The following is a 25,163-nucleotide window of genomic DNA, read 5'->3' on the forward strand; positions in this document are numbered from 1 at the left end:
TAATTCTAACAACTGAAACATGGAGTGTACTGACTTTAGAACAGTTCAACTTTATTTCAAAACCTATCCATTTACAGAGATGCCAATAAATGCTTTCAATATGACATGAAAGCAACCAAAATGTTTTAAAATGTGCCTGTATCTACCTAACTGCAAAACTGATCGACGCCATTTTGGTTAAAATGATGTAAATACTACGGAAGGTCAGAAGTACCAAAATAAGTAGTTTGACTTTTCAGCTGCAGTAAAGGTTTTTCTGTTGTTTTAAAGCTTGAAAAAGCTTAGTTCAAAATATTTGTAGGGTTTTCCATTAAATATGAGCTTAAAAACATTTTCTTTTTTCCATAGACATACATTAGGGGTGTAACGGTTCTGAACCGAAACCCTCGGTTCAAAGGATTCAGATTCAGAAACTCATTCTATCTTCCAGAACCTCGGTTCATCCCCGCCCAGCCCCGCCCCTACCGCACACGTGTGTCAGGTTAGTTTCATTTCTGCAAGATGGCTAATAAACCCCAGCTCGCAGATCCCCCGGCCACATTCCGGTCAGCCGTGTGGAGACATTTTGGGTTTCCAGTTGATATTAAGGAGGATGGCAGTCGCGTCGTTATCCAATCACACGTAATTTGTCGTCTGTGTTTTATTAAACTTGTTGTGGGAGGGGCCGGCAACACCTAAAACATTCAAGCGCATATGCGGAGTCATCACCCCGACACTGAGCTCACTCGGCCCAGCGGAGCAGCAAGTAAGAAACCACAACAACAGCAAACTCTTCACGAGGCCTTTAAAATGAAGCTTCCTCTGAAGTGAGAGCGAGCAAAAGCAATTACAAATGTTATAGAGCTGTGGTCCTCAAGAGCATCATCTATCTGTGGATATTCTATTTCCAGACATTTTTTCTGGAAGTTTTCCAAAGGGTTTTTCAGTATGTCTTTAAAAACCGAAGTTCGAACCGAATGGTGGGTTTGGTGAACCGTTACACCCCTAATATACATGGACGCCTCATTGAGCGGGTTGGTCTGTTGCTGTGAAACATCGACGTCGCCGCCATCTTGGATGTGGCAGCTCCGCCCCTTGAACTGATACAAGTCAATATAGTGAACTTTATAAAGCTCCTTCGACAAAGGGCTATGAGTTAATGCCTCATTTACATATTCACACACGTACGGATATATTCAGGAAACAGCTACGAACCAGAAACGTCTGTAACGTTCTCTGATGATTATAAACGTTAACTACTCCTCATATGTTCAGTATACAGATCAGTTATTATGTTTTATGAGTGTTTACAGCTGCTAATGTATGTAACACTGTTACTGTGATGATACATGACAGTTAAATATTGAATCTATGTATAATAACCAGATCCTGATGTAGCCGGAACGGTCTGCAGGCCCCGACTACACTGTGTTGTGTTCTGTGCTCAATGACATGGGACACCGGGGTGGTTTCTCACTGTCACTTTATTCCTGTATGATGGTGACATGAAACAATATGGATGTGAGTGAAACAGTCATCCTCTCCACAATATACCTCTGTCAGTCAGCAACAGCGCAGACTGCAAATGCAGCACTATCTCCAAAAAAACATATCACATATCTCCACACAGTGAATTACTCAAGTTAACATCTCTGAACACGGCAAATGGACGCTGAGCAACCTCACACATACCTGTATGATGGTGACATAAAACAATATGGATGTGAGTGAAACAGTCATCCTCTCCACAATATACCTAACACAAAAAATACAAAATAAAATCCCTTTAACATGTAGGCTATTACATGGAGGGTGCATTAGCATATGCACACAACACACACATCCACATTCACTGGCGCGCGCACACACAGGGAGAAATCACAGCAAACTATCTTTCTTTTTCTTGCTCAAAACGGCTCCCACAATCAAGCTACACAAAAGAAAACAGCATAAACACATCTCAGAACAGTATTACATTAACATTCATTCACTAAATTAGCTTTAAAACTCAAAAACATAACTTTTTTATCCCAGAGCCTCAACTACATACCTCTGTCAGTCAGAAACAGCGCAGACTGACCGGGAAAGGGGCTACACACGACATATCCGCAAATTTTCAAAATAAAAGCTCATGTTTGTAAAAATGAAGGAAATAAGAAAATAAAAGCACAAAAATTTTAACAATCCGTATTTCAAGTAAAAAGGAACTGAAACACATCATGTGAAGGATTTTGGTGAAATTAATAATAATACAAGAAAACAAAACACCAAAATGTTTTGTTTCCTTTTTCTATCTGTTACACTGACATGTAAATGTGACGACTGTCTTCCATACTGTCAATTTATTGAAAGCAGGCTCACTTCCAGTTGCAGCTTCTTATCTTGATTTGCAGACTTTGTTAATTTTTTGTCTCCATGATTGTTATTATTGGTGCTTAGATTATCAAAAATCATTGTATTTATAAAAACAGCATTGGTGCTTTTTATTCCCACGGACGTCACATTTACATGTCAGGATCTGGTAATCTGATACAAGTTCGACCTGTTGCCTGACACGTACCTCATATCTGATCATCTCGTCTATTCTGGTCTGCAGTTCCTCTTTTCTGTGTGTGTGTGTGTGTGTGTGTGTGTGTGTGTGTGTGTGTGTGTGTGTGTGTGCGTGTGTGTGTGTGTGGGTGTGTGTGTGTGTGTCCCTCTGCTGTCCTCTGAGCCACTGTGAGGGGAGGAGGGCTGCTTCCTTCATCAGGAACACTTTTCTCTGAGGCTTCAAGTCTCCGTCTGATCTCTGAAAGAGCTCTTATTATAAAGAAAGTCTCTATCGTAGGCAATAAGCCATTCATTAGAGTTTGATCTGTTTTACAATGTTCCATTTTTATGATTCACTAGATTTCTACACTCCTCCGAGCAACTTGAACATTCCTGATGGACATTAAGAAGTTCTGTTAACCTTTTAAAGTCTGACACGTGATACGATTACCAGGAAATCTGAACCTTTTGACATCAATCATAAATAATATGTAACTTTAATTTGCATTCATGATTTTCTCTATGTATTATATATGATGCATCCAGCTTTAATGACAAGTTATCTTGATCAGGCTTCCTTTTAATATAGTTTTTCACATTCATTCATTTAGGGATTTGCTTATTTATCACTTGAAACTATGTTATTCTACATGTGTACAAAAATATACAGATAATAATGAAATAAATAAAAACGTGCAAGTCTTGTCTGTTTCCTTGTAGCCAACTTGGTAGCCAAATAAAGTATGCAAACCATTTCACGCAAACAGGGTAAGATGTCATAGCAGTGTAAGTCAGATGTGTGCAAATCAGTCGTGGACAGTCAGGTATTATATTGAAGCTCTGTCAGGTTTATTCAACAGCCACAAGTCTGAAGTGTCACATCAGAACGAACAGAGAGCCGACGAAGATGGATGCAGTCCTGCTGCTCATCATGGCTGCATCAGGTCAGTAGTTCATTAGTTTCATAGATGTTCATATTTTTTTACTACAGCACAAAACCTTGTGGGGACAAAACTGTCATCAGAACTCTAAATTATAAATGATGTACCACATTTAAATAATCCTTCTCTTTTGATTGACGCACAGACTGATGCAAACCGAATCCTCTGAATTTGATTTCTTTCACCCTGAAATATTTTGTGCTAACGCTGCAGCTTCTGTTTTTTCCAGTCCAGCTTTGGTGTTTTTCATTTACAAACCATCACTGAGTTCCTCAGTATTTCTCGATGCTGAACTGACTTTAAAACCAACAACAATAAACTACAATCTGTCAGAATAAAACAGGAAGTGATCACAGCTCTCATTTATTCTTAAAAATACAATTGCCACTTCGCCTCAACGAACTAAATAATCAAACTCTTTTTGTTTTCATGACTGAATAAACAAACTGACCTGAAAGGAAAACACAGTTTATACTGTTTTACTGTGTTTATATGTGGCAGACCCTGCCACCTCTCTAGCTTCTAACAGTGTTCTGGGACCTAATCCTTCTCTGTGAACAGCTTGTTGACTCCCTTGTGAAAAAGATAAATATTTCTGAGTTTGTATTATTACCTCAATAATATTGTACATATTAAAATTCTGAGTTTGAATTTCTTCGCCACAACTTCGTAGTTTAATGATCAGCCTCTGTGCATGAGACACATGCTCTACCACCCGAGTTACCAGGACGTCCCAGAGAACCACTGGTGTAATATATAACTATGTATTGTGTTTCAGGTAGGGCTGCTGTAGCTCAGCGGGTAGAGCAGGTCAGCTAGTGATCAGAAGGTCGCTGGTCCAAATCCTGGCTCCCCTGGGCTAAGCTGAGCTGCATGTCAGAATGTCCTTGAGCAAGATACTGAACCCCAAAATTGCTCCTGATGTGAGGTTGGCACCTTGCATCACAGCCTCTGCCATCAGTGATGGCCCTGTAATGAGCTGGAGACTAGGCGAGGTTGTACCCTGCCCTCGCCCGTAGACAGCTGGGATTGGCTCCAGCAAAAACACTCCCGACCCCATTAACAGGGATACAGCGGTTACAGACCATGGATGTATTTCAGACTGTCATGTGTTTTTAGACCAAAATCTTCATCTGAATAACAATTAAATGTTATGCAGTAAAAGTCAAATTATAGGGTGAAATGTGATGGAGTAGAAATATAAAGTTACATCAACAGAAATACTCCAAATTGTCCTTAAAGTGGCAACAGACTTATGGGGTGCGGATTGTAAAGTTCCATCCATCCATCCATTGTCTGTAACCACTTCATCCCTGTTTATGGGGTGGCGGGGGGTTGCCGGAGCCAATCCCGGCTGTCTCTGGGTGAGAGCGGGGTACACTCTGGATAAGTCGCCAGCTCATCGCAGGGCTTCAATTGTAAAGTTCTGCATATTATAAAATGGAACTTTTTGCCACACTTAGCAACAAACTACCTTTAAAAAACATATGTGAATTTTAAAATGTTACTTTTGACCAGATTCACAGCAATATTTGTGAACTTTGTGATATTTACTTCTCTTTTTTTTTTTAAAAAAAGTCAATGTTAAATCTAAATCTAAATGTTGAATATAAATCTAAATGTTAAATATGAATATAAATGTTAAATGTAAATATAAATATAAATATTAAATATAAATATAAATATAAAATATTTATGTATAACATTTATATTTAAATTCATTATTTAGATTTCACATTTAGATTTAACATTTAACATTTAGATTTAGACTTAACATCAAGATTTAACTTTTATATTTAGATTTGACATTTAGATTTAACATTTAGATTTAGATTTAACATTTAGATTTAACTTTTATATTTAGATTTAACATTTAGATTTAAATTTAACATTTAGATTTGGATTTAACATTTAGATTTAGATTTTTCATAAATATAAAATATTTCTATATAACATTTATATTTAAATTGAATATTTATCTTTATATTTCACATTTAGATTTAACATTTAACATTTAGATTTAGACTTAATATTAAGATTTAACTCTTACTTTTAGATTTGACATTTAGATTTAACATTTAGATTTAGATTTAACATTTAGATTTAACTTTTATATTTAGATTTAACATTTAGATTTAGATTTAACATTTAGATTTAAATTTAACATTTAGATTTAGATTTAACATTTAACAGCCACGAGCATGCTGGCGGGGAGTGGAACTGCCGCGACTCACACACAGAACTGTGAGGACTTAATTCACGTTCGTGCTGCGATTCGTTCATGATTCGCAAACCTACTGCATACAGAGAACTGAGGACCTGATTCACGTTCAGGTACTGTGCTGAAAGTGGCGCTGTGTCACTCACCCACTCACTCAGGGCAGAGGAGTTGATTCACGTCCAGTAACCGTACTGCTAAAATTAGCGCTGTGTTGCTAACATCCGTATAGCATCATGTTAAGTGATTTTACTGCACAGTAAAAGTCACTCACGTTCGCAAATGTGATTCTCAGCAGATAACGAACGTGATTCAAGTCCGTGAATTACGTTTGCGCCGTCACTCACGTTCGCGAACGTGATTCACGTTCACGCTGATTCAAGTGACAGCGTGAACGTGATTCACGTCCTCAACAGGTCGTTCGCGAACAAGGGACGCCAGGATGTTCGCGCTGTCACTCACTTATGATTTGCATTGCTGAGGACATGATTCTCGTTCACGTACTGTGCCGAAAGTGGCGCTGTGTCAGTCAGTCACTCACTCAGGGCAGAGGAGTTGATTCACGTTCAGTAACCGTACTGCTAAAACTAGCGCTGTGTTGATAACATCCGTGTAGCATCATGTTAAGTGATTTTACTGTGCACAGAGGACACTTTCACCGTGTAATAATTTTAGTGCATTTATACCACTCAAAGCAGCGCTGCGTCTCCCGCGAATGATTGTGTACTATAGTCCGTGAATGCACCGTCCCTCAGTAAGTGAACGTGAACCTCAGGGCTGATTAATGAACTGAACGACGGATCGTTTGGCTGCTAACAGTTCACGGAGTTGGAGAGCACTGAACGATTCGGTGAACAAATCTTTTGAACGAATCATTTCAATGAACAGATTCTAGAGATTCAGTACAGTAAAAAGAACTGCCGTTCCCATCACTAATACAGACAGCCCCAACCCTGTCACTAGTTGAAGTACAGTACTTAAGTAAATGACTTTGTTACATTCCACCAGTGATTTTACTGACAGAGACAACAACACATCTGAAATTGCAATGTTACAAAGTCAAGATGTATCATAGAAGTCATGTTTCACCGAAATGTAATCAGTGTGCATGTGTGTCACTGCAGGGCTGAGTGCCGTCTCACCACAGGTCCATCATCAGTACCATTTTGTTTATGACCTGAGGAACATGACTGAAGCTCAGAAGTACTGCCGAGAAAGATACACTGACCTGGCAACTATAGGCAACATGGAGGAAGTGAAGATCTTGAAAGACATGGCAGCTACGAGCCAAGTGAGTTCACTGATGTCTTTCTTCAATCTCAAAGCCATTTTTGACAATCATGTAAATGACACACAGGTTGAACTTTTTGCACTTCCACGTTTAAAGTCAGTAGAAACATTTTGAAGTAACATTTTGAGGTACTGTACTTGTACTTGAGTATTTCCATTTAATGCCACTCTGCACTTCTAGTGCACTACTTCTCAGAAGGACATTGTAAGCAGCACTTAATTTTATGTCTGATGAAGGTGCAGCTTAAATCTTATCTACTTGAAATGTACCCAAAGACGTACAGACATGACAGAACTCCACTGATGCTACACAGAACCAACATTTGTTTGCAAGAAAGTAAAATCTAGAGATACAAAGTTTTGCAAAATTACAGATTCTTCTTTCTAGTAAGAATAAAAAGACTTCCTGTTATGAATTGGATTACTGTCACGATTCAGCAAGAACTATTTAAAGGATCACATGATGTGAATGATCCTCAGTGTCTCTTGGATGTTCAGGACACATTTTAACCCAGTCTAGTTTAAAAAATGAGCGAGTTGTGAGGTTCAGAATCCAAATACAGGTGATGCAAACACCAAAGATGCTTTGCCACGAACTACAACTAGGAACTACACTAACTATGATGATGCAGATCTTCTTCCAAGATGGAACTCCTCTAAGCATCCACATTGTTGGAACCCTTCCGCATCGTCAGCAGGGATCTCAGGGTCTCAGGTTTTTCGCCCCTTAACCTGAACACCTCGTCTGAGTGGGGCAGCAAAGATTGACAAGCTTTCACTTGCAGAAGGGTTCCAACTGTGGGCTCTCTTCAGCCACAGCCATCTTGAGCTGGACTCAGCTGCTGCGGCTATGTCCCTGGTGGCTTTTTTCAACTGCTTGGGTTCCAGCCCCAAGTAGCTCACCGATTTTGCTGGAAACCAACGGCAGCCCACTTCAATGGGATAGCTGGTTGCATGCCACCCCTTTAAAACAGCTTCATCGACCAGTTCCTGGTGTTTGGCTTTCTTCAGTTGGTGCGATGTGGCCAGCCTCTCTTCCCAGGGTACCGTGAACTCAGCAACAATGATGATTTTTGTGCTCCTGGATAACAAGATCACACACTGCTTGCAAGATGGATCTTCCTCTTTGCCCCAGAGGTTTCTTGGGGTTGGCAGCAGGTCAGCCACAGAGCACAAGAGAAAGCTCAACTTTCCTTGGTCTGTCTGCCATAACTCCGTCCAAGACAACGGTCGCTCCTGTGGCTCATCCCACTGCATCCATTGGCCCTGGGAGGCAAGTCCAATAGCTTTCACCTGGCGCTCCTCCTCTACTGCCTCTCGGACTCTCTGCACCACAAGGCCTATTTTGGCTCTGGGATCAGCCCTGCTCTACCTCTTCTCACTGTAGTGTCCCAGGCCCAGTCGTCCCTTACATACCACGCCCACAATTTCCTTGTGCCTCAGTAAGATTCTGCTTCCCATACGGCTTGTTGTGGCTTCCACTTTCTGCCGCATTTCATGATCTTGCTTGCGTGTCTTACTTTCGCGTCCTCAGACGAAAGGAGTGTGCTAACTGCCCTTGCCTTGGTGGCAAAGGAAGCTTAGAGGTCTTGCTGTACAGGTTGATTGTGCTGAAGGATGGGGGCACTCCCAGCCATTTCCGCAAGAACTTGCTGCATAGTCTTTCCATTCCTTCCACTTGGGACATGGGAAATTCATAAAGTAGGAAGGGCCATTGCGGCCAAGGTATGATGCCATACTGGAAGCACCAGACTTTAAAGGAGTCATCACCCGGAAATCGCAATTTCTCTCGTTAAATCATGCATATTGGTGTTGGACCTCTGTTGAATTTTCACGCCATACATCGTGACCGCCAGCATTAAAACTCAGGTCTTACATGTAAAACACGAGTGTGAAAAGTAAGACGGAAAAAAAAGAATTTACCATTCAGAGACATCCTGCTGTAAACGTGTCTCTTCCACCGTCTCTGCCTCTTCACTCTCCCGTTCGGTTTCCGACTCTGGCTCGTACATAAATGCCTGAATTCCGTAAGGTTCGTCATTTAGTGTGTGCGCCATGACAGGGGGCTGTTTATGTTTTGGAGTCTGTGTGCATGCAGGCTCGCCCCCCATTCCGGCTCTGTCCTTCCTGCGGCCAATCAACGCGCGCCTCATTACATATTAATACAATGCACATCCGGACCGGTCAAAACCTCGCGCATAATCTCGCGTGAGAAAGTCGCGGTATGAAAAAGTGTCAGAACAAGCTCCATGTTTGATTTTTTTGAATTTTTTTTTTTCTAATAAGTTTTGAGAATTGATCCAAAGCGATCCAAGAGGGACTGGATATGTAAAAAACCAGGTGATGACTCCTTTAAACCTTCCGAGCAGTTGGCTGTGTTCGACTGCCTAGGGAGCTATCGTATTGCTTTCCAAGGCATCGGATCCTTTGGTCTTGAATCGTGGGGATCTCTGCGCCTTGGATGCTGAAGGTGTTTCCTGTTAGCTTCCCCTTCAAGATGCTGTTTCCTGTTAGCTTCCCCTTCAAGATACTGAGGCTCCTTGACTTTTCCAGTCTGCTCAGGATCCACTGTGTACCCTGGATACATGGAGTCATTATGGTCATGTTGTCCATAAAAGCTCGACAGGTGGGGTGTCTTGTGCTGTCGTCCGCTTTCGGGCCTCTGCACTGCGTTGCTCCTGCCGTTAGCAACAGATTCATCGCTGCTATGAACAGGGCTACGAAATTGTGCATCCAGCCATGATGCCCTTCTCAACCCTTCGCCATTTGGTGGTGACTATTCCCGCAGGGAATCTCATCCACAAAGCCCCCATGTGTGCCATCACAAGCTCGATTACCTATGATGGAACTTGGTATTGATCCAATGCCTTTCGGATCAGCTGGTGAGGGACGCTTGGGTAGGCTTTGGCAAGAGCCAAAGGACAGAGAGGGTGTTGTTATGTCTCTTGGCTTCATTGATGAGCTGGCTAATCACTGCTGTATGCTCCAGGCAGCCAGAATATCCTGGCACTCCTCCTTTTTGGACACTGGGATTGATGCACTCATTGGTGAGTAGGTATGTTGTTAGTCTTTTGGCAATGATGGACCAAAAGATTTTCCCTTCTACATCCAGGAGGGAGATCTCCCAGAACTGGTTGAGTCTTGTGGAATTGCGCTCTTTTGGCACGATGCAGCCCTCAGCAAGAGTCCAGAGCCCGGGTTGCAGCTTCTTCTTCCACAGTGTCTGTAGGAGCTTCGAGAGCCTCTTCAGGAGAAGATGGCAGCATTTGTACATCTTATAGGTTGTGCCTGATGGTCCTGGGGCTGATGCCGCCCGTGCTTTTGTCACCACTGCCCTCAATTCGTCCATGGTAAATATGCCATGTTAAAAGGGGTGTGTGGTGAAAGAGTCAGCAGTTGGAAAGGGCATTCACCCAGGGGAATGCCTCAGGAGAAGTCGCCATGGGCAGCAGCCACACTGTTCTCCATTTCCTCCTTTGAACAAGACAGGGTCCCACCCTTGGGCTTTCCTAGTAGGCCTGCTGTGAACTGGAAAGGATTGTTGAAGAAGGCTTTCCTCTTACGGTGCTTCTCCTTCTGCTTCTCCCGTGCAGTCTCAGCTCTCCGAAGCTGGATTAGCCTTTTCCGCGTCTCTGTGCTGATTTCATCCAGGGACGCTCTTTCCTCGCCACTTGCTTCCCACCACCTTTTCTTGTGCGTCTGCAATTTTCCAAGCAACTCTTTGATCTGCCGCTGTCTCCTGCTTGGCCCTGCTGGTGGCCCAGGTTTCTTGCCTTCTTTGGCGCCAAAGGTGTCGTAGCACGCCTGATACACAAGACTGACCATAGTCTTGATCTTCTTGGCTGCATCTCCTTTCAAGGTGTCTTCCAGGATGGTATTCAGATCATTGTCCAGTTGAGCCCATCTGCAGTCTGCTGTTGGTGGTAAGTTCAAGCGTGGTTTCCTTGCAAAGTCTTTTGGACTTTCTGCTTCGCTGACGCCTCCTGTGCTCTGAGCAGGTTGAGCAGGGAGGTCTGGGGTGCTGTGGTTTGCCACCTGGCCCTGGTCCTCCTCCACCGACTGACGAACATCCCTGACAAACTCCGAGAGGTTACTCTGCATAAGCTCAGGTGCTCTGCGTTGCTGGCGCTGCTCTTTGCACTGGGACTTGCCTTGGTGAATTTTCCTTTTTCCATTGTCCGGGTCTGTAACCAATAGTCCGTCCAATGGCAGATTATCCTCCCCCCTCCTCGGTCCGCCTGGGGGTATTGTCTTTGTTCAGAACTCATAGCATTTGTGCAGTGTTTCGGGGTGCTAGCCCTGACACTATTGCATGCCGTCATTCCGGGCTGTCGTCTGCTCTTTCACAGATGTCCATGGGTCTTCCCCCACCGCCAATGGGCCTCTCCCCATGGTCTCAATAGTAAGGTGAAGCAAACATCAAAGATGCCTTGCCACGAGCTACAACTAGGAACTACACTAACTATGATGATGCAGATCTTCTTCCAAGATGGAACTTCTCTAAGGATCTACATTGTTGGAACCCTTCCACATCGTCAGCAGGGATCTCAGGGTCTCAGGTGTTTCGCCTCCTAACCTGAAGACCTCGCCTGAGTGGGGCAGCAAAGACTGACTAGCCTTCACCTGCAGAAGGGTTCACCATAGAGAATCACCATAGGGTTTTCAAAGTGCCATGAAAGTTTCAACGTGAATTATTTTCAAGAAAGTCCATGACAGGAAGTGGAAGGTCCTCTGTGAGTTGGCATGGAATGACAAACATGTTAATGTTTTTTGAGTGTATATTGAGTGCTTTATAATAAACTTGTAGCTAAAGAAACATAAATTAAAATGTTGCTTTCAGTTTTTCTGGATTGGGCTGTGTGATGATGACCGGAAAAGCTGGAAGTGGTCACTGTCAGACACCAGCTTCTACAGATACGGGGAGACCGAGTTCAGAAAGTGGTTGCCTGGACAACCAGTCCACTATGACCATGGACAGCACTGCACAGGGGTGGATGATGGTGGACTATGGAACGACCATGATTGTAAAGCTCGCTTTAAGTCTGTCTGCATGGATGTCAGAGGTAAGAAAATCAAGTAGTGAAGTTTAAAACATACCAGTTCAGTTTGCTGAGCTCTCTCTCATTATTTGGGCCGATACAGGATCAGTCAGTCAGACTTTATTCACAGCACCTTCCATCAAACACGCTTCAGTCTCTGAGTCACTCAGATGGAGACGTGGCCACAATTCAGCTGTTTCAGATAATAAAACTCAGAACTGGCAACTCACCCCACATGAAAGTAACTGAGTACATATACTCTATTACTACGGTACTTTATTTACTACGTATGTAACTTTATAACTCCACTGGATCTCAGAGGAAAAATTATGTATTTTTGAATCAGCTTCATTTAGTCAACAGCTCTAGTTATGTGTTACTGTTCAGATTACGATGTATATTAAAAAACATATGAGAAGCTTATAAAATACAACACGTTGTTATATATTGAACTAGTTCCCAACCTTTGTGTTTCTTTCTGCTGGTGTCCTCTAACACAAAGCTCTGTCTACTGGAGCTTCTTGTCATGTTTCACATGTTCATGTGTTGTTAGTTCCACCAAAGAAATATTTTCCCTCTAAACTTATCACATGGTGACATCCGCAGAAGTCAAATGATCCGATGTTTTATGTAAAAGTAAATATTGGAGGAAAGTTAAAGAAAAGAAAAGCTGAAAACAGATTTGTGTATCGGAAGGTTTTTCTTTTCTTTCCTCTCCCATCAACCATGTGACGACCCCTCAGATGTATCTGGTGACCCTTCAGAGGCCGTATGTTTGTGTTTCATACATCTGAGAACATATTCACATGTAGGAAACAATGTGTGATTCTATTAGATGTAGATTTTAAGGATGTGATTATTAATGTGGAGAGACGGTGAAGAAATACTCAGTAACATTTATTAAGATGATCATGTCTTCCATTTTTATTTTACAAAGTCATTAACTCAGTGGATTTATAATGCTGTGAATTCTGCCACAGACACAACGTGGATGGTAAACTGTATGTTATAGTTCCTCTGCACAGCTCTGTGCTCTGTTTTCAGGGCCGATTGTGACGTTTGTCCTCATCACAACTCTCATGACCTGGACTGAGGCCCAGAGCTACTGCAGAAAATACCACACAGACCTGGCCAGTGTGAGGAACGCAGCAGAGAACCAGAAGGTAGATGATGTGATACCTGCAGGTGCAGCCTGGATCGGCCTTTTCAGAGACTCCTGGAAGTGGTCGGATGGAAGTTTCTCCTCATTTAGGTACTGGGCTCCAGGTGAACCTAATAACTATGGTGGGAATCAGGCTTGTGTGGTGGCAGGCTTGGGTGGAGATGGAAAATGGTCAGACGATCCCTGTGACAAGAAGAAACCGTTCGTTTGCTACAGTGAGTGTTAACTGTTGATGACACTAGTGTTTATATTTGGATTTTTGTTTAATTTAGCATCAAATCAATGAGAATGTAACCAAAAAAAATACACAAAACATAAAGTTATGGACAGAAAATAAAATGTAAACTCTCCTGATGTGTAAAGTTATCAAACAGATGACACAGATGGAGGATAGAAGCACAGTTTCACTGTCAGTGTTCAAACTGATGAATGTCAATATTCATATGAACATTATTATTTCTTTTTAGCTACGACTACAAAGCACTTGATCAAAGTGCGTCTGGTGAGAGAGGACTCCTCTCTGGATCTCAACGACCCTGCTGTGATGGAACAAATGTTGAAGGAGGTAAATCATGTTGGACCTTTTTTTGATTTTATAGCAGACAGAATAAATTCAAATAGAATCAGAACTCAGCAGAACAAGAAACATGTGAAGAGGCAGGAAACAGATCAACATGACATGAGCTGAGCATCGTGTAGGAAGCTGTGCACGTACATGTGCAGGATTAAAGAGTGTCGTTGTGCCACTCTGCAGGCCGACTGAGGCAGAACTGTGACTCGTTCAGAGTCGACGCTCAGCACAAACTTTAGAGTTTTAGAAAAGCCAGAGCCTTTACAACAGAAGAGAGAGGAGGAGAAAGTCAGAAAGGTCAACAGGCCAACAGGTTGACACCATTTTAAGGCCCCCACACACCGGCCAGACGTCCAACTGCCTTATCCGACCACTCTCCGACCACTCTGTTGCCTCTCGTCTGACCCCTTTGGCACAAAAGTTGCATTGAACACACCGCTTCGACATGCTGCAAGCTCAACAGTAGTGTGTATGTTCTGTGCTTGCGAGATGCAATAATCCGGTGGCTTGAGTGTTAAAGACGGTGGACTAGAGGTCTATGCACGCAACTCCCTATACTTTCGATCAAAACGAAACTTAACTATTTCAGACAAAAACAGCTGCATACTAAACATGCAGTGAGGCATTACCAAACATATACAGATTAATTCGTCCTGAACGGACATAATAACAGCTAGTCACACAGTATTCCGCCCCTCCCACACACCGCGCTGATTCGCTAGCACACTGCCAATTAGAGAATCCAATGGCTCAGACGTCCGACGGCCCACCTCCTCAGACTTCTCAGTCTTCTCACATGCTCAGTCGGATCCGACCATGTCCACTGCTCCGAAAGCTTCCGACACACCTGAACAAACCAAACATATTTATTCCCGACCTCGTCCAAGTCTCTCCAAACTCTTCAGACGTCCAACGGTTGGGCCGGTGTGTGGGGGCCTTTAGGGAACAAAACATGTGAATGTGATGAAGAGCTCTTAAAATAGAGGAAAATATAAAGAACATGCAGAATGTAAAATCTCTCTGTGAGTGATGATGCTGAGGAGTTTTTATCAGGTCCAACAGAGGCTGGAGGACCAGGGGGTGAAAGGAGACGTCAAACTGAGCTGGAGGAAGCAGGCAGATGGAAAGGTCTTCCACAAGGAGGAGGAGGAGGAGACAAAGAAGAAGAAGAGGACCCGTCGCAAGAGGGACGAGTTTTAAAGTGGCACTACGTAGTTTTGGAGAAGAAATTTAAATTCATGATTTTAATGTTTACAACATTAACGAGGTAATAATACGAACATCAGTAGCCGTTTTTAGACAGAGCACCAAGCCGCCAATCTGCCCGTCCTTTTGGCAGCTCCGTCCACAGTTTTAGACAGAGGGCGGCAAATTGGGGGTCTGTTGTGGTCCGCCAATTTTCCTCCTCGGAGGGATACACTTATTTCCGCCTCGCCTGCTATCTGAAAACGAGGCGTCAATGTGCCGGCCTCTGCGTGAGATGGCGGAGGTGTTGATGACCTGCACTGTTGTGCGACCCACAGCCGGGGAGTTAAAACCAGGAAACAGCTGATCACAGCAGTCAGTCCATCATTTCATCCGGGGACGTCAAGATGAGCAACTGGACAGCCGCTGAGATCCAGGAGATGCTAGCGTCTACTCGGTCTCTGTAGCTGTTTGGTTGTGTTAGCTTGTTGTTGTAGCAGCAAGCTAAGGACGGTCGCTACTTTCAAATTAAAAGCCCCCCGCTAAGAACCCAGTTCTAACCTCCAATGGGGTGCAATGTAAATCTGTTACTTTGAAGAAAAATTTGTTGTCATTGTTCACAGCAAAACTTCGAGCTTCAAGTCATGTCACATGTTTACGCCTACCTCAGAGGCGGCTTTTGGAAAAAGAGGAATATTACGCCTCCGTTTTAGAAAGACAGGCCGGCACATTGTCGTCCTTACCTTGGAGCAAATGTGCTGTCTTTTCTATCTAAAAAGGGCTAGTGAGTCAACAAGCTGTTCTCAGAGGAGAAGAAGGTCCCAGAACACTGTTTGAAGCTAGAGAGGTGGCAGGGTCCGCCACATATAACAGAGTCAAACAGTATAAACTGTATTTTCCTTTAAGATCAGTTTGTTTATTCAGTCATGAAAACAAAGAGAGTTTGTTTATTTAATTTGTTGAGGCCGAAAAATGAAATCAGCCAATGAAGATCTTTCTCTGCTCGTTAACGTTTCTTCACCAAAACTACAGAATGCTCCTTTAATGTTGAATTTCTGTGATTCTTCCTCAGTGTCCTCATGTCATGTGTCAGAATAGACCTGCAACATGTGGATGAATCGATCAGTCACATTAAATATTTTGATCATCAGTTAATCCTGTTGGTTATTTGTCGAGTAAACAAACCAAATATTCTCTGGTTCTAGCTTCTTAAATGTGACAATCTGATGTTTTCTTTTCATATTGATATACTTATTAGATCTTTGTGTTTCAGACTGTTGGTCGATTATAACAAGACATTTAAAGTGATCTCATTGGGCTGTGGGAACTTATAACAGACTTTATTCACTCTATGAAATACTGTGTGATTAGATAAAATACTGTGTTTAGATGAAATACTGTGTTTAGATAAAATACTGTGTTTAGATAAAATACTGTGTTTAGATAAAATACTGTGTGTTTAGATAAAATACTGTGTTTAGATAAAATACTGTGTTTAGATAAATGACTGCAGGTTAGATAAGAGTCGACTGGAGGAAACTGCAGTGAAGAAAACATTAAAAAGATTAACTTTATTGTTTGAAGAATCTTTAAAATTTGTTTTCATGAAAAAAAAATGACATGAATGAAGAATGACAGAATGAAATAAAGTGTGTCCTTGTAAAAAGTGTGAAATTAAATAAAGTGTGGTTTGAGTAAATGTCAGGAATGATTCTGAGTTTTTTAAAAGTCTCCCATGAAATGAAAATAATATCCAGTTTATGTTTTTATGAACGTAGTGATGAAAAAACACAGTGAGTTTGATCTCTCATCTATTTGGGGTTTCAGACTGAAATGGAATGACAATAACACTTTATTCATTTGATACCAATTTAAGGCAAAAGCACAACAATAATAAAGCTTCTGGTGAGAGTTTATCGAGCCTCCACAAAGGCTAGCTGGTCATAATGTGTATAAAATTCACATTTAGGCTTTTAAAGAATAGGATTTGGTCCGATTTTACTTTTGCTTTAGCGTGCTTGTCATGACAGTTCATAACGTTAAGCCACTCCACCAGACTTGCGCGGCCCAGATGGCCCCGGCGCTCTTGCTGTTGTCCTTCTCCTTCTCCACGTAGTCCTTCGCCCGGTCGAAGGAAAACATGCCGAGCTGCGTGAAGAAGCTCTCCAGGATGGCCCGCTCCCTGGGAACGGGCCTCAGCTCCTCCACCTCCGTCATGGCTCAGAGAAACTCCCGCTAACTGCAGCAGCTGCCTCCGTCTGCCGGAGCGGGCGAGCGGCTAGCTAACGGCTAACCGTGCTAGCTAGCAAAGAGACACTCTGCCGTTTTGGTAGTTAAATCTAATTCTACCAACCGAAACATGAAGTGTACTGACTGTAAAACAGTTCAACTTCACTTCAAAATGTTAACATTTACAGAGATGCCACTAAATGCTTTCAATATGAGCTGAAAGCGACCAAAATGTTTAAAAATGTGCCTGTATCTACCTAACTGTAAAACCGACCGACGCCATTTTGGTTTTAACGGATGTAAACACTACGGAAGGTCAGGAGTACCAAAATAAGTAGGTCTGACTTCGCAGCTGCAGTAAAGGTTTCTTCTTTAAAAGGGTTGAAATGGATTTTATTCAGATCATTTCAGGATCTCGGGGCTTCTGGAGACTTGGACTTCTTTGGAGAATCTGCGTGGAAACATTGTATTCTGTTTATTTGTATATTTCAGTTGTTGTTTTCTTCCCAGCTACTAGAAAAAACTTAGTTCAAAACATTTGCAGTGTTTTCCAGGAAATGCCTTTAATAAGAGCTTTTTATGTGCCTACATCCATTGACATATGTACATAGAGGCCTGGCAGTAGATGCACAAGAATGATTGACACTTCTCAGACACGCCCCTCGGCTCTGATTGGTTGTGTTGATCAGTAGATTCTTGCTAATCACATTACAGCCACTGGGTGGAGCCACAGACAGCTGACCTGTATCTTTAATGTTGAGCTCATTTTAACTCCTTTATACACTGTTGGCTGGTTTATTCTGCAGCAGAGCTTCATATGTTTGTACTGTGGCTGTCCTGTGAGAACACGTGTCTGTAAACAGGCAGAAAAACAGCCTGTTTTCAGCTGTGTGACGAAGCATTTAGCAGCTAATCAAAGAGGGTTTTTATAGAGTTAATTTAGTCTAAGAAGGAGGAGAATTCTCTGAACACATGAAGGAACACTTCATCCTTCAGTTTATCACAAGGTGTGTAATATGCAAAGTAAAGCTTCTGAGATGTTCAAGTATAAAGTAGCATAAAATGCAACGATTCAAATTAAATACCTCTAATTTGTACTCAAGTTAAGTACAATTTAATTTAATAACTGAAGAAATGATTGAGCTCAACTCATTATGAAATGTTAATTCATCACTAAGTTCATAATAACATAAACTTGATATTAAAAAAACTCAGAATTGTTTGACATTTTCTCAAACCACACTTTATTTAATTACACACTTTTTATAAGGACACACTTTATTTCATTCTGTCATTCTTCACATTTCCTTGACAGTGGTGATGTCACCGCCCCGTCATCTGTCAGCCAATCACATGTGCCCGCCTCACTTCAACGCTAAAATAAACAAAGACCTTTTTTTCTCATGAAAACAAATTTTAAAGATTCTTCAAATAGTAAAGTTCATCTTTTTAATGTTTTTTTCACTGCAGTTTCCTCCAGTCGACTCTTATCTAACCTGCAGTCATTTATCTAAACACACAGTATTTTATCTAAACACAGTATTTTATCTAAACACAATATTTTATCTGATCACACAGTATTTCATAGAGTGAATAAAGTCTGTTATAAGTTCCCACAGCCCAATGAGATCACTTTAAATGTCTTGTTATAATCGACCAACAGTCTGAAACACAAAGATCTAATAAGTTTATGATCATGTATGAAAAAAAAAAACCATCAGATCGTCACATTTAAGAAGCTAGAACCAGAGAATATTTGGTTTGTTTAGCTGACAAATAACTACAAGGATTAACTGATTATCAAAATATTTAATGTGACTGATCAATTCATCCACATGTTGCAGGTCTATTCTGACACATGACATGAGGACACTGAGGAAGAATCACAGAAATTCAACATTAAAGGAGCATTCTGTAGTTTTGGTGAAGAAATGTTACAAACAATCTCTCTTTGTTTTCTTCACTGAATAAACAAACTGATCTTAAAGGAAAACACAGTTTATACTGTTTTACTCTGTTTATATGTGGCGGACCCTGCCACCTCTCTAGCTTCAAACACTGTTCTGGGACCTTCTTCTCTTCTGAGAACAGCTTGTTGACTCACTGATGTTTATATTATTGCCTCATTAATATTGTAAACATTAAAATTATGAGTTTGAATTTCTTCTCCAAAACTACGTAGTGCCCCTTTAAAACTCGTCCCTCTTGCGACGGGTCCTCTTCTTCTTCTTTGTCTCCTCCTCCTCCTCCTTGTGGAAGACCTTTCCATCTGCCTGCTTCCTCCAGCTCAGTTTGACGTCTCCTTTCACCCCCTGGTCCTCCAGCCTCTGTTGGACCTGATAAAAACTCCTCAGCATCATCACTCACAGAGAGATTTTACATTCTGCATGTTCTTTATATTTTCCTCTATTTTAGGAGCTCTGCATCACATTTATACATTCACATGTTCTGTTCCCTAAGATGACGTCGACCTGTTGGCCTGTTGACCTTTCTGACTTTCTCCTCCTCTCTCTTCTGTTGTAAAGGCTCTGGCTTTTTTAAAACTGATAGTAAAGTTTGTGCTGAGCGTCGACTCTGAACGAGTCACAGTTCTGCCTCAGTCGGCCTGCAGAGTGGCACGACGATACTCTTTAATCCTGCACATCTGTACGTGCACAGCTTCCTACACGATGCTCAGCTCATGTCATGTTGATCTGTTTTTCCATCGGGGGATCAATAAAGTCTGATTTTACTTCAAATTTGTTCTGTTTGTGTATACAATAAAAAAAAGGTACAACATGATTTACCTCCTTCAACATTTGTTCCATCACAGCAGGGTCGTTGAGATCCAGAGAGGAGTCCTCTCTCACCAGACGCACTTTGATCACTTGCTTTGTAGTCATCGGGACTGTGAAGAAAATGTGTTCATATGAATATTGACATTGTTTTGGTTACATTATCACTGATTTGATGCTAAATTAAACCAAAATCCAAATATAAATACTAGTGGAATCAAAAGTTAACACTCACCGTAGCAAATGAACGGTCTCTTCTTGTCACAGGGATCGTCTGACCATTGTCCATTGCTGCCCAAGTCTGCCGACACACAAACATCTTTCCCACCAACGTTATCAGGTTGACCTTGAAGCCAGTACCTAAATGAGGAGAAACTTCCATCCGACCACTTCCAGGAGTCTCTGAAAAGGCCGATCCAGGCTGATTGTTCTGCAGGTATCACATCATCTACCTTCTGGTTCTCTGCTGCGTTCCTCACACTGGCCAGGTCTGTGTGGTGTTTTCTGCAGTAGCTCTGGGCCTCAGTCCAGTTCTTCTTTCCTTCAATGAGGACAAACGTCACCTTCAGCCCTGAAAACAGAGCACAGAGCTGTGCAGAGGAGCTATAACATACAGTTTACCATCCATGTCATGTCTGTGGCAGAATTCACAGCATTATAAATCCACTGAATTAATGACTTTGTAAAATAAAAATGGAAGACATGATCATCTTAATAAATGTTACTGAGTATTTCTTCACCGTCTCTCCACATTAATAATCACATCCTTACAATCTACATCTAATAGATTCACACATTGTTTCCTACATGTGAATATGTTCTCAGATGTATGAAACACAAACATACGGCCCTCTGAAGGGTCATCAGATACATCTGAGGGGTCGTCACATGGTTGATGGGAGAGGAAAGAAAAGAAAAACCTTCTGATGCACAAATCTGTTTTCAGCTTTTCTTTTCTTTAACTTTCCTCCAATATTTACTTTTACATAAAACATCGGATCATTTGACTTCTGCGGATGTCACCATGTGATAAGTTTAGAGGGAAAATATTTCTTTGGTGGAACTAACAACACATGAACATGTGAAACATGACAAGAAGCTCCAGTAGACAGAGCTTTGTGTTAGAGGACACCAGCAGAAAGAAACTCAAAGGTTGGGAACTAGTTCAATATATAACAACGTGTTGTATTTTATAAGCATCTCATATGTTTTTTAATATACATATTAATCTGAACAGTAACACATAACTACAGCTGTTGAGTAAATGAAGCTGATTCAAAAAAACATAATTTTTCCTCTGAGATCCAGTGGAGTTATAAAGTTACATACGTAGTAAATAAAGTACCGTAGTAATAGAGTATATGTACTCAGTTACTTTCATGTGGGGTGAGTTGCCAGATTCTGAGTTTTATCATCTGAAACAGCTGAATGCCGGCCACGTCTCCATCTGAGTGACTCAGAGACTGAAGCGTGTTTGATGGAAGGTGCTGTGAATAAAGTTTGACTGACTGATCCTGTATCGGCCCAAATAATGAGAGAGAGCTCAGCAAACTGAACTGGTATGTTTTAAACTTCACTACTTGATATTCTCACCTCTGACATCCATGCAGACCGACCTAAAGCGACGTTTACAACGATAGTCTTGCCATTGTCCATTGTACATCACTGCGCAGTGCTCTCCACTCTTAAAGTGGGCTGGTTGTCCACGAAGCCACTTTCTGAACTCGGCCTCCGCGTATCTGTAGAAGCTGGTGTCTGACAGTGACCACTTCCAGCTGTGCAGGTCATCATCATACAGCCCAATTCAGAATAACTGAAAGCAACATTTTAATTTATGTTTCTTTAGCTACAAGTTTATCATAAAGCATTACACTCAATATACACTGAAAAAACATTAACATGTTTGTCAAAAAAGGCTTTGAGATTAAAGAAAGACATCAGTGAACTCACTTGGCTCGTAGCTGCCATGTCTTTCAGGATCTTCACTTCCTCCATGTTGTCTATAGTTGCCAGGTCAGTGTATCTTTCTCGGCAGTACTTCTGAGCTTCAGTCACATTCCTCCGGTCATAAACAAAATGGTACTGACGACGGACCTGTGATGAGACGGCACTCAGCCCTGTAGTGACACACATGCACACTGATTGAATGAAACATGACTTCTATGATACATATTGACTTTCTAACGTTGCAATTTCAGACAACCTGAAATATAAAAATATATAAATATAAAACACAGTTAATATTACACCAGTGGTTCTCTGGGACGTCCTGGTAACTCAGGTGGTAGAGCAGGTGTCTCATGCACAGAGGCTGATCATTAAAGGGCCACTACGTAGATTTGGAGAACAAATTCAAACTCGTGATAATTTTAAGATTTAAAATAATACAGTAATCATACAAACTCAAAAATATTTATCTTTTCCATCAGTGAGTCAACAAGCTGTTCTTAGAGGAGAAGAAGGTCCCAGAACACTGTTTGATGCTAGAAAGGTGGCAGGGTCCGCCACATATAAACAAAGTAAAACAGTATAAACTGTGTTTTCCTTTAAGGTCAGTTTGTTTATTCAGTCATGAAAACAGAGAGAGTTTGTTTATCTAGGTTGTTTAGGCAGAAAATAAAATCAGCCAATGAAGATCTTTCTCTGCTCATTAACATTTCTTCACCAAAACTACAGAATGCTCCTTTAATGGATTCTGATACTTTAAGTCCATTGATCTGTTAAAACGTTTGTGGTTTTACTGGAAAAAGAGATTCACATTTTTATAGTCTGGAGATTTAAAGATCCCGTCACAAAGTTTTGTCCCATTGGTGTATAAACTGTGTGTGTGTGTATAAATATATATACTGTATACACACATACACACACACACACACACACACACACACACACACACACACACATACACACACACTCACTCATATATATATATATATATATATATATATATATATATATATATATATATATATATATATATATATATATATATATATATATCATCCTTAATTGTATTTTTAAGAATAAATGAGAGCTGTGACTGGTTCCTGCTTTATTCTGACAGATTGTAGTTTATTGTTGTTGGTTTTAAAAGTCAGTTCAGCATCGAGAAATATTGAGGAACTCAGTGATGGTTTGTATATGAAAAACACCAAACATGGACCGGAAAAAACAGAAAGCTGAAGATTTTACGAGCTGCAGCATTACCACAAAATATCTCAGGGTGAAAGAAATCAAATTCAGAGGATTCAGTTTGCATCAGTCTGTGCTTCAATCAAAGGAGAAGGATTATATAAATGTGGTGCACCATTTATAATTTCTGATATTCTGATGACAGTTTTGTCCCCACAAGGTTTTGTACTGTAATAAAAGAATATAAAGATCTATGAAACTAATGAACTACTGACCTGATGCAGCCATGATGAGCAGCAGGACTGCGTCCATCTTCGTCGGCTCTCTGTTCGTTCTGATGTGACACTTCAGACTTGTGGCTGTTGATTAAAGCTGACAGAGCTTCAATACAATACCTGACTGTCCACGACTGATTTGCACACATAGTAAGTGCTATTTTGAGTACAGTACACCTCTACACATTAAACCTTTGTGCAGGACATGGTTTCCATACTTCATTTGGCTACCAAAGTGTTGATGCCCGTCCAGAACAACACGTTACCAGTAAACAGTGTTGAACGTCCTATTGTTCCTGGAAGACTGGGTCGAGACAAGTTCTTGAGGCAGAACAGAGGCAGAAGTGGCAAGCAGCATAAAACATCAGCACACAATGTATTCTTAAACTCATTTCAAGTAGTGGAGTAAAGTTAGTACACATTTTTGTTCATTTATACACGAAATATGTCAGCACACAATGCATTGTTGGACACTGTCACAGGTGGCTGACAGTCATCAGCATGCAATTAACTCAGGAGAGTAAGAAGTACTAAGTATTAACTCCTTAAAGTGTACAGGAGTAGAATTACACAGTTCAAGTGATAAATAAGTTCCCTCACACACACACACACACGCACACACACACACACACACACACACACACACACACACAGAAAAGAGGAACTGCAGACCAGAATAGACGAGATGATCAGATATGATTGTCATTCACTGAGGAGCGTGTCAGGCAACAGGTCAAACATGTATCAGATTACCAGATCCTGACATGTAAATGTGACGTCTGTGGGAATAAAAAGCACCAACGCCGTTTTCATAAATACAGTGATTTTTGATAATCTAAGTACCAATAATAACAATCATGGAGACAACAAATTAACAAAGTCTGCAAATCAAGATAAGAAGCTGCAACTGGCAGTGAGCCTGCTTTCAATAAGTTGACAGTATGGTAGACAGACGTCACATTTACATGTCAGGATCTGGTTTTTATAGACACAGATTCAATATTTAACTGTCATGCATCATCACAGTAACAGAGTTACATACATTAGCAGCTGTAAACACTCATAAAACATAATAACTGACCTGTATACTGAACATATCAGGAGTAGTTAACATTTATAATCATCAGAGAACGTTACAGACGTTTCTGGTTCCTATCTGTTTGTCAAATACATTAGTACATGTGTGAATGTGTAAATGAGACATTAACTTATAGCACTTTGTAGAAGGAGCTTTATAAAGTTCACTACACTGACTTGTATCAGTTCAAGGGGCGGAGCTGCCACATCCAAGATGGCGTCGACGTCAACGTATCGCAGCAACGGACCAATGAGGCGTCTGTGTATATATGTCTGTGGATATAGGCACATCAAAAAAGGTAAATAATTATGATTTTTAGTTCATATTGAAGGCATTAACTGGAAATACTACAAATGTTTTGAAGTAAGCTTTTTCAAGTAGCTAAGAAAACTTGTTTTAAAAGAACAGAAAACAACTGAAATATACAAATAAACAGAATAAAATGTTTCCACGCAGATTCTCCAAAGAAGTCCAAGTCTCCAGAAGCCCCTAGATCCTGAAATGATCTGAATAAAATCCATTTAAACCCTTTTAAATAAGAAACCTTTACTGCAGCTGCGAAGTCAAACCTACTTATTTTGGTACTCCTGACCTTCCGTAGTGTTTACATCCGTTAAAACCAAAATGGCGCCGGTCGGCTTTGCAGTTAGGTAGATACAGGCACATTTTTAAACATTTTGGTCGCTTTCAGCTCATATTGAAAGCATTTTGTGGCATCTCTGCAAATGTTAACATTTTGAAGTAAAGTCGAACTGTTGTAC

General features: G+C 41.1%; 3 protein-coding genes across 4 annotated transcripts; 1 reads left to right on the forward strand and 2 right to left on the reverse strand.

Annotated features, from left to right (window-relative positions):
- Positions 1-4,005: 4,005 nt before the first annotated feature.
- On the reverse strand, positions 4,006-25,089 carry LOC115595602 (proteoglycan 3-like). 2 transcript variants are annotated; one of them, XM_030440263.1, is made up of 8 exons: positions 24,976-25,089; positions 24,579-24,674; positions 23,325-23,408; positions 21,868-22,034; positions 21,511-21,730; positions 20,153-20,488; positions 19,930-20,030; positions 19,231-19,479 (listed from the first exon to the last, which is right to left on the reverse strand). In XM_030440263.1, the coding sequence occupies exons 5-8, from the start codon at positions 21,578-21,580 to the stop codon at positions 19,333-19,335; spliced, it is 654 nt and encodes a 217-aa protein (XP_030296123.1). In that variant the 5' UTR covers positions 21,581-21,730; positions 21,868-22,034; positions 23,325-23,408; positions 24,579-24,674; positions 24,976-25,089; the 3' UTR covers positions 19,231-19,332. The 2 variants fall into 2 exon arrangements, 1 of the variants encoding a protein (XP_030296123.1); XR_003986727.1 differs by lacking the exons at positions 24,579-24,674; positions 24,976-25,089 and adding an exon at positions 4,006-4,062 and having other exon boundaries at positions 19,266-19,479; positions 23,325-23,488.
- On the forward strand, positions 6,835-12,175 carry LOC115595604 (E-selectin-like). Its single transcript, XM_030440265.1, has 2 exons — positions 6,835-6,958; positions 11,798-12,175. Exons 1-2 carry the CDS (start codon positions 6,854-6,856, stop codon positions 12,035-12,037), a joined length of 345 nt encoding a protein of 114 aa, XP_030296125.1. The 5' UTR covers positions 6,835-6,853; the 3' UTR covers positions 12,038-12,175.
- On the reverse strand, positions 12,878-17,432 carry LOC115595605 (KICSTOR complex protein C12orf66 homolog). Its single transcript, XM_030440266.1, has 2 exons — positions 16,968-17,432; positions 12,878-13,341 (listed from the first exon to the last, which is right to left on the reverse strand). The coding sequence occupies exons 1-2, from the start codon at positions 17,129-17,131 to the stop codon at positions 13,269-13,271; spliced, it is 237 nt and encodes a 78-aa protein (XP_030296126.1). The 5' UTR covers positions 17,132-17,432; the 3' UTR covers positions 12,878-13,268.
- Positions 25,090-25,163: the final 74 nt, after the last annotated feature.

The sequence above is a fragment of the Sparus aurata genome, chromosome 14 (assembly GCF_900880675.1).
Source record: "Sparus aurata chromosome 14, fSpaAur1.1, whole genome shotgun sequence".
Classification (NCBI taxonomy): domain Eukaryota; kingdom Metazoa; phylum Chordata; class Actinopteri; order Spariformes; family Sparidae; genus Sparus; species Sparus aurata.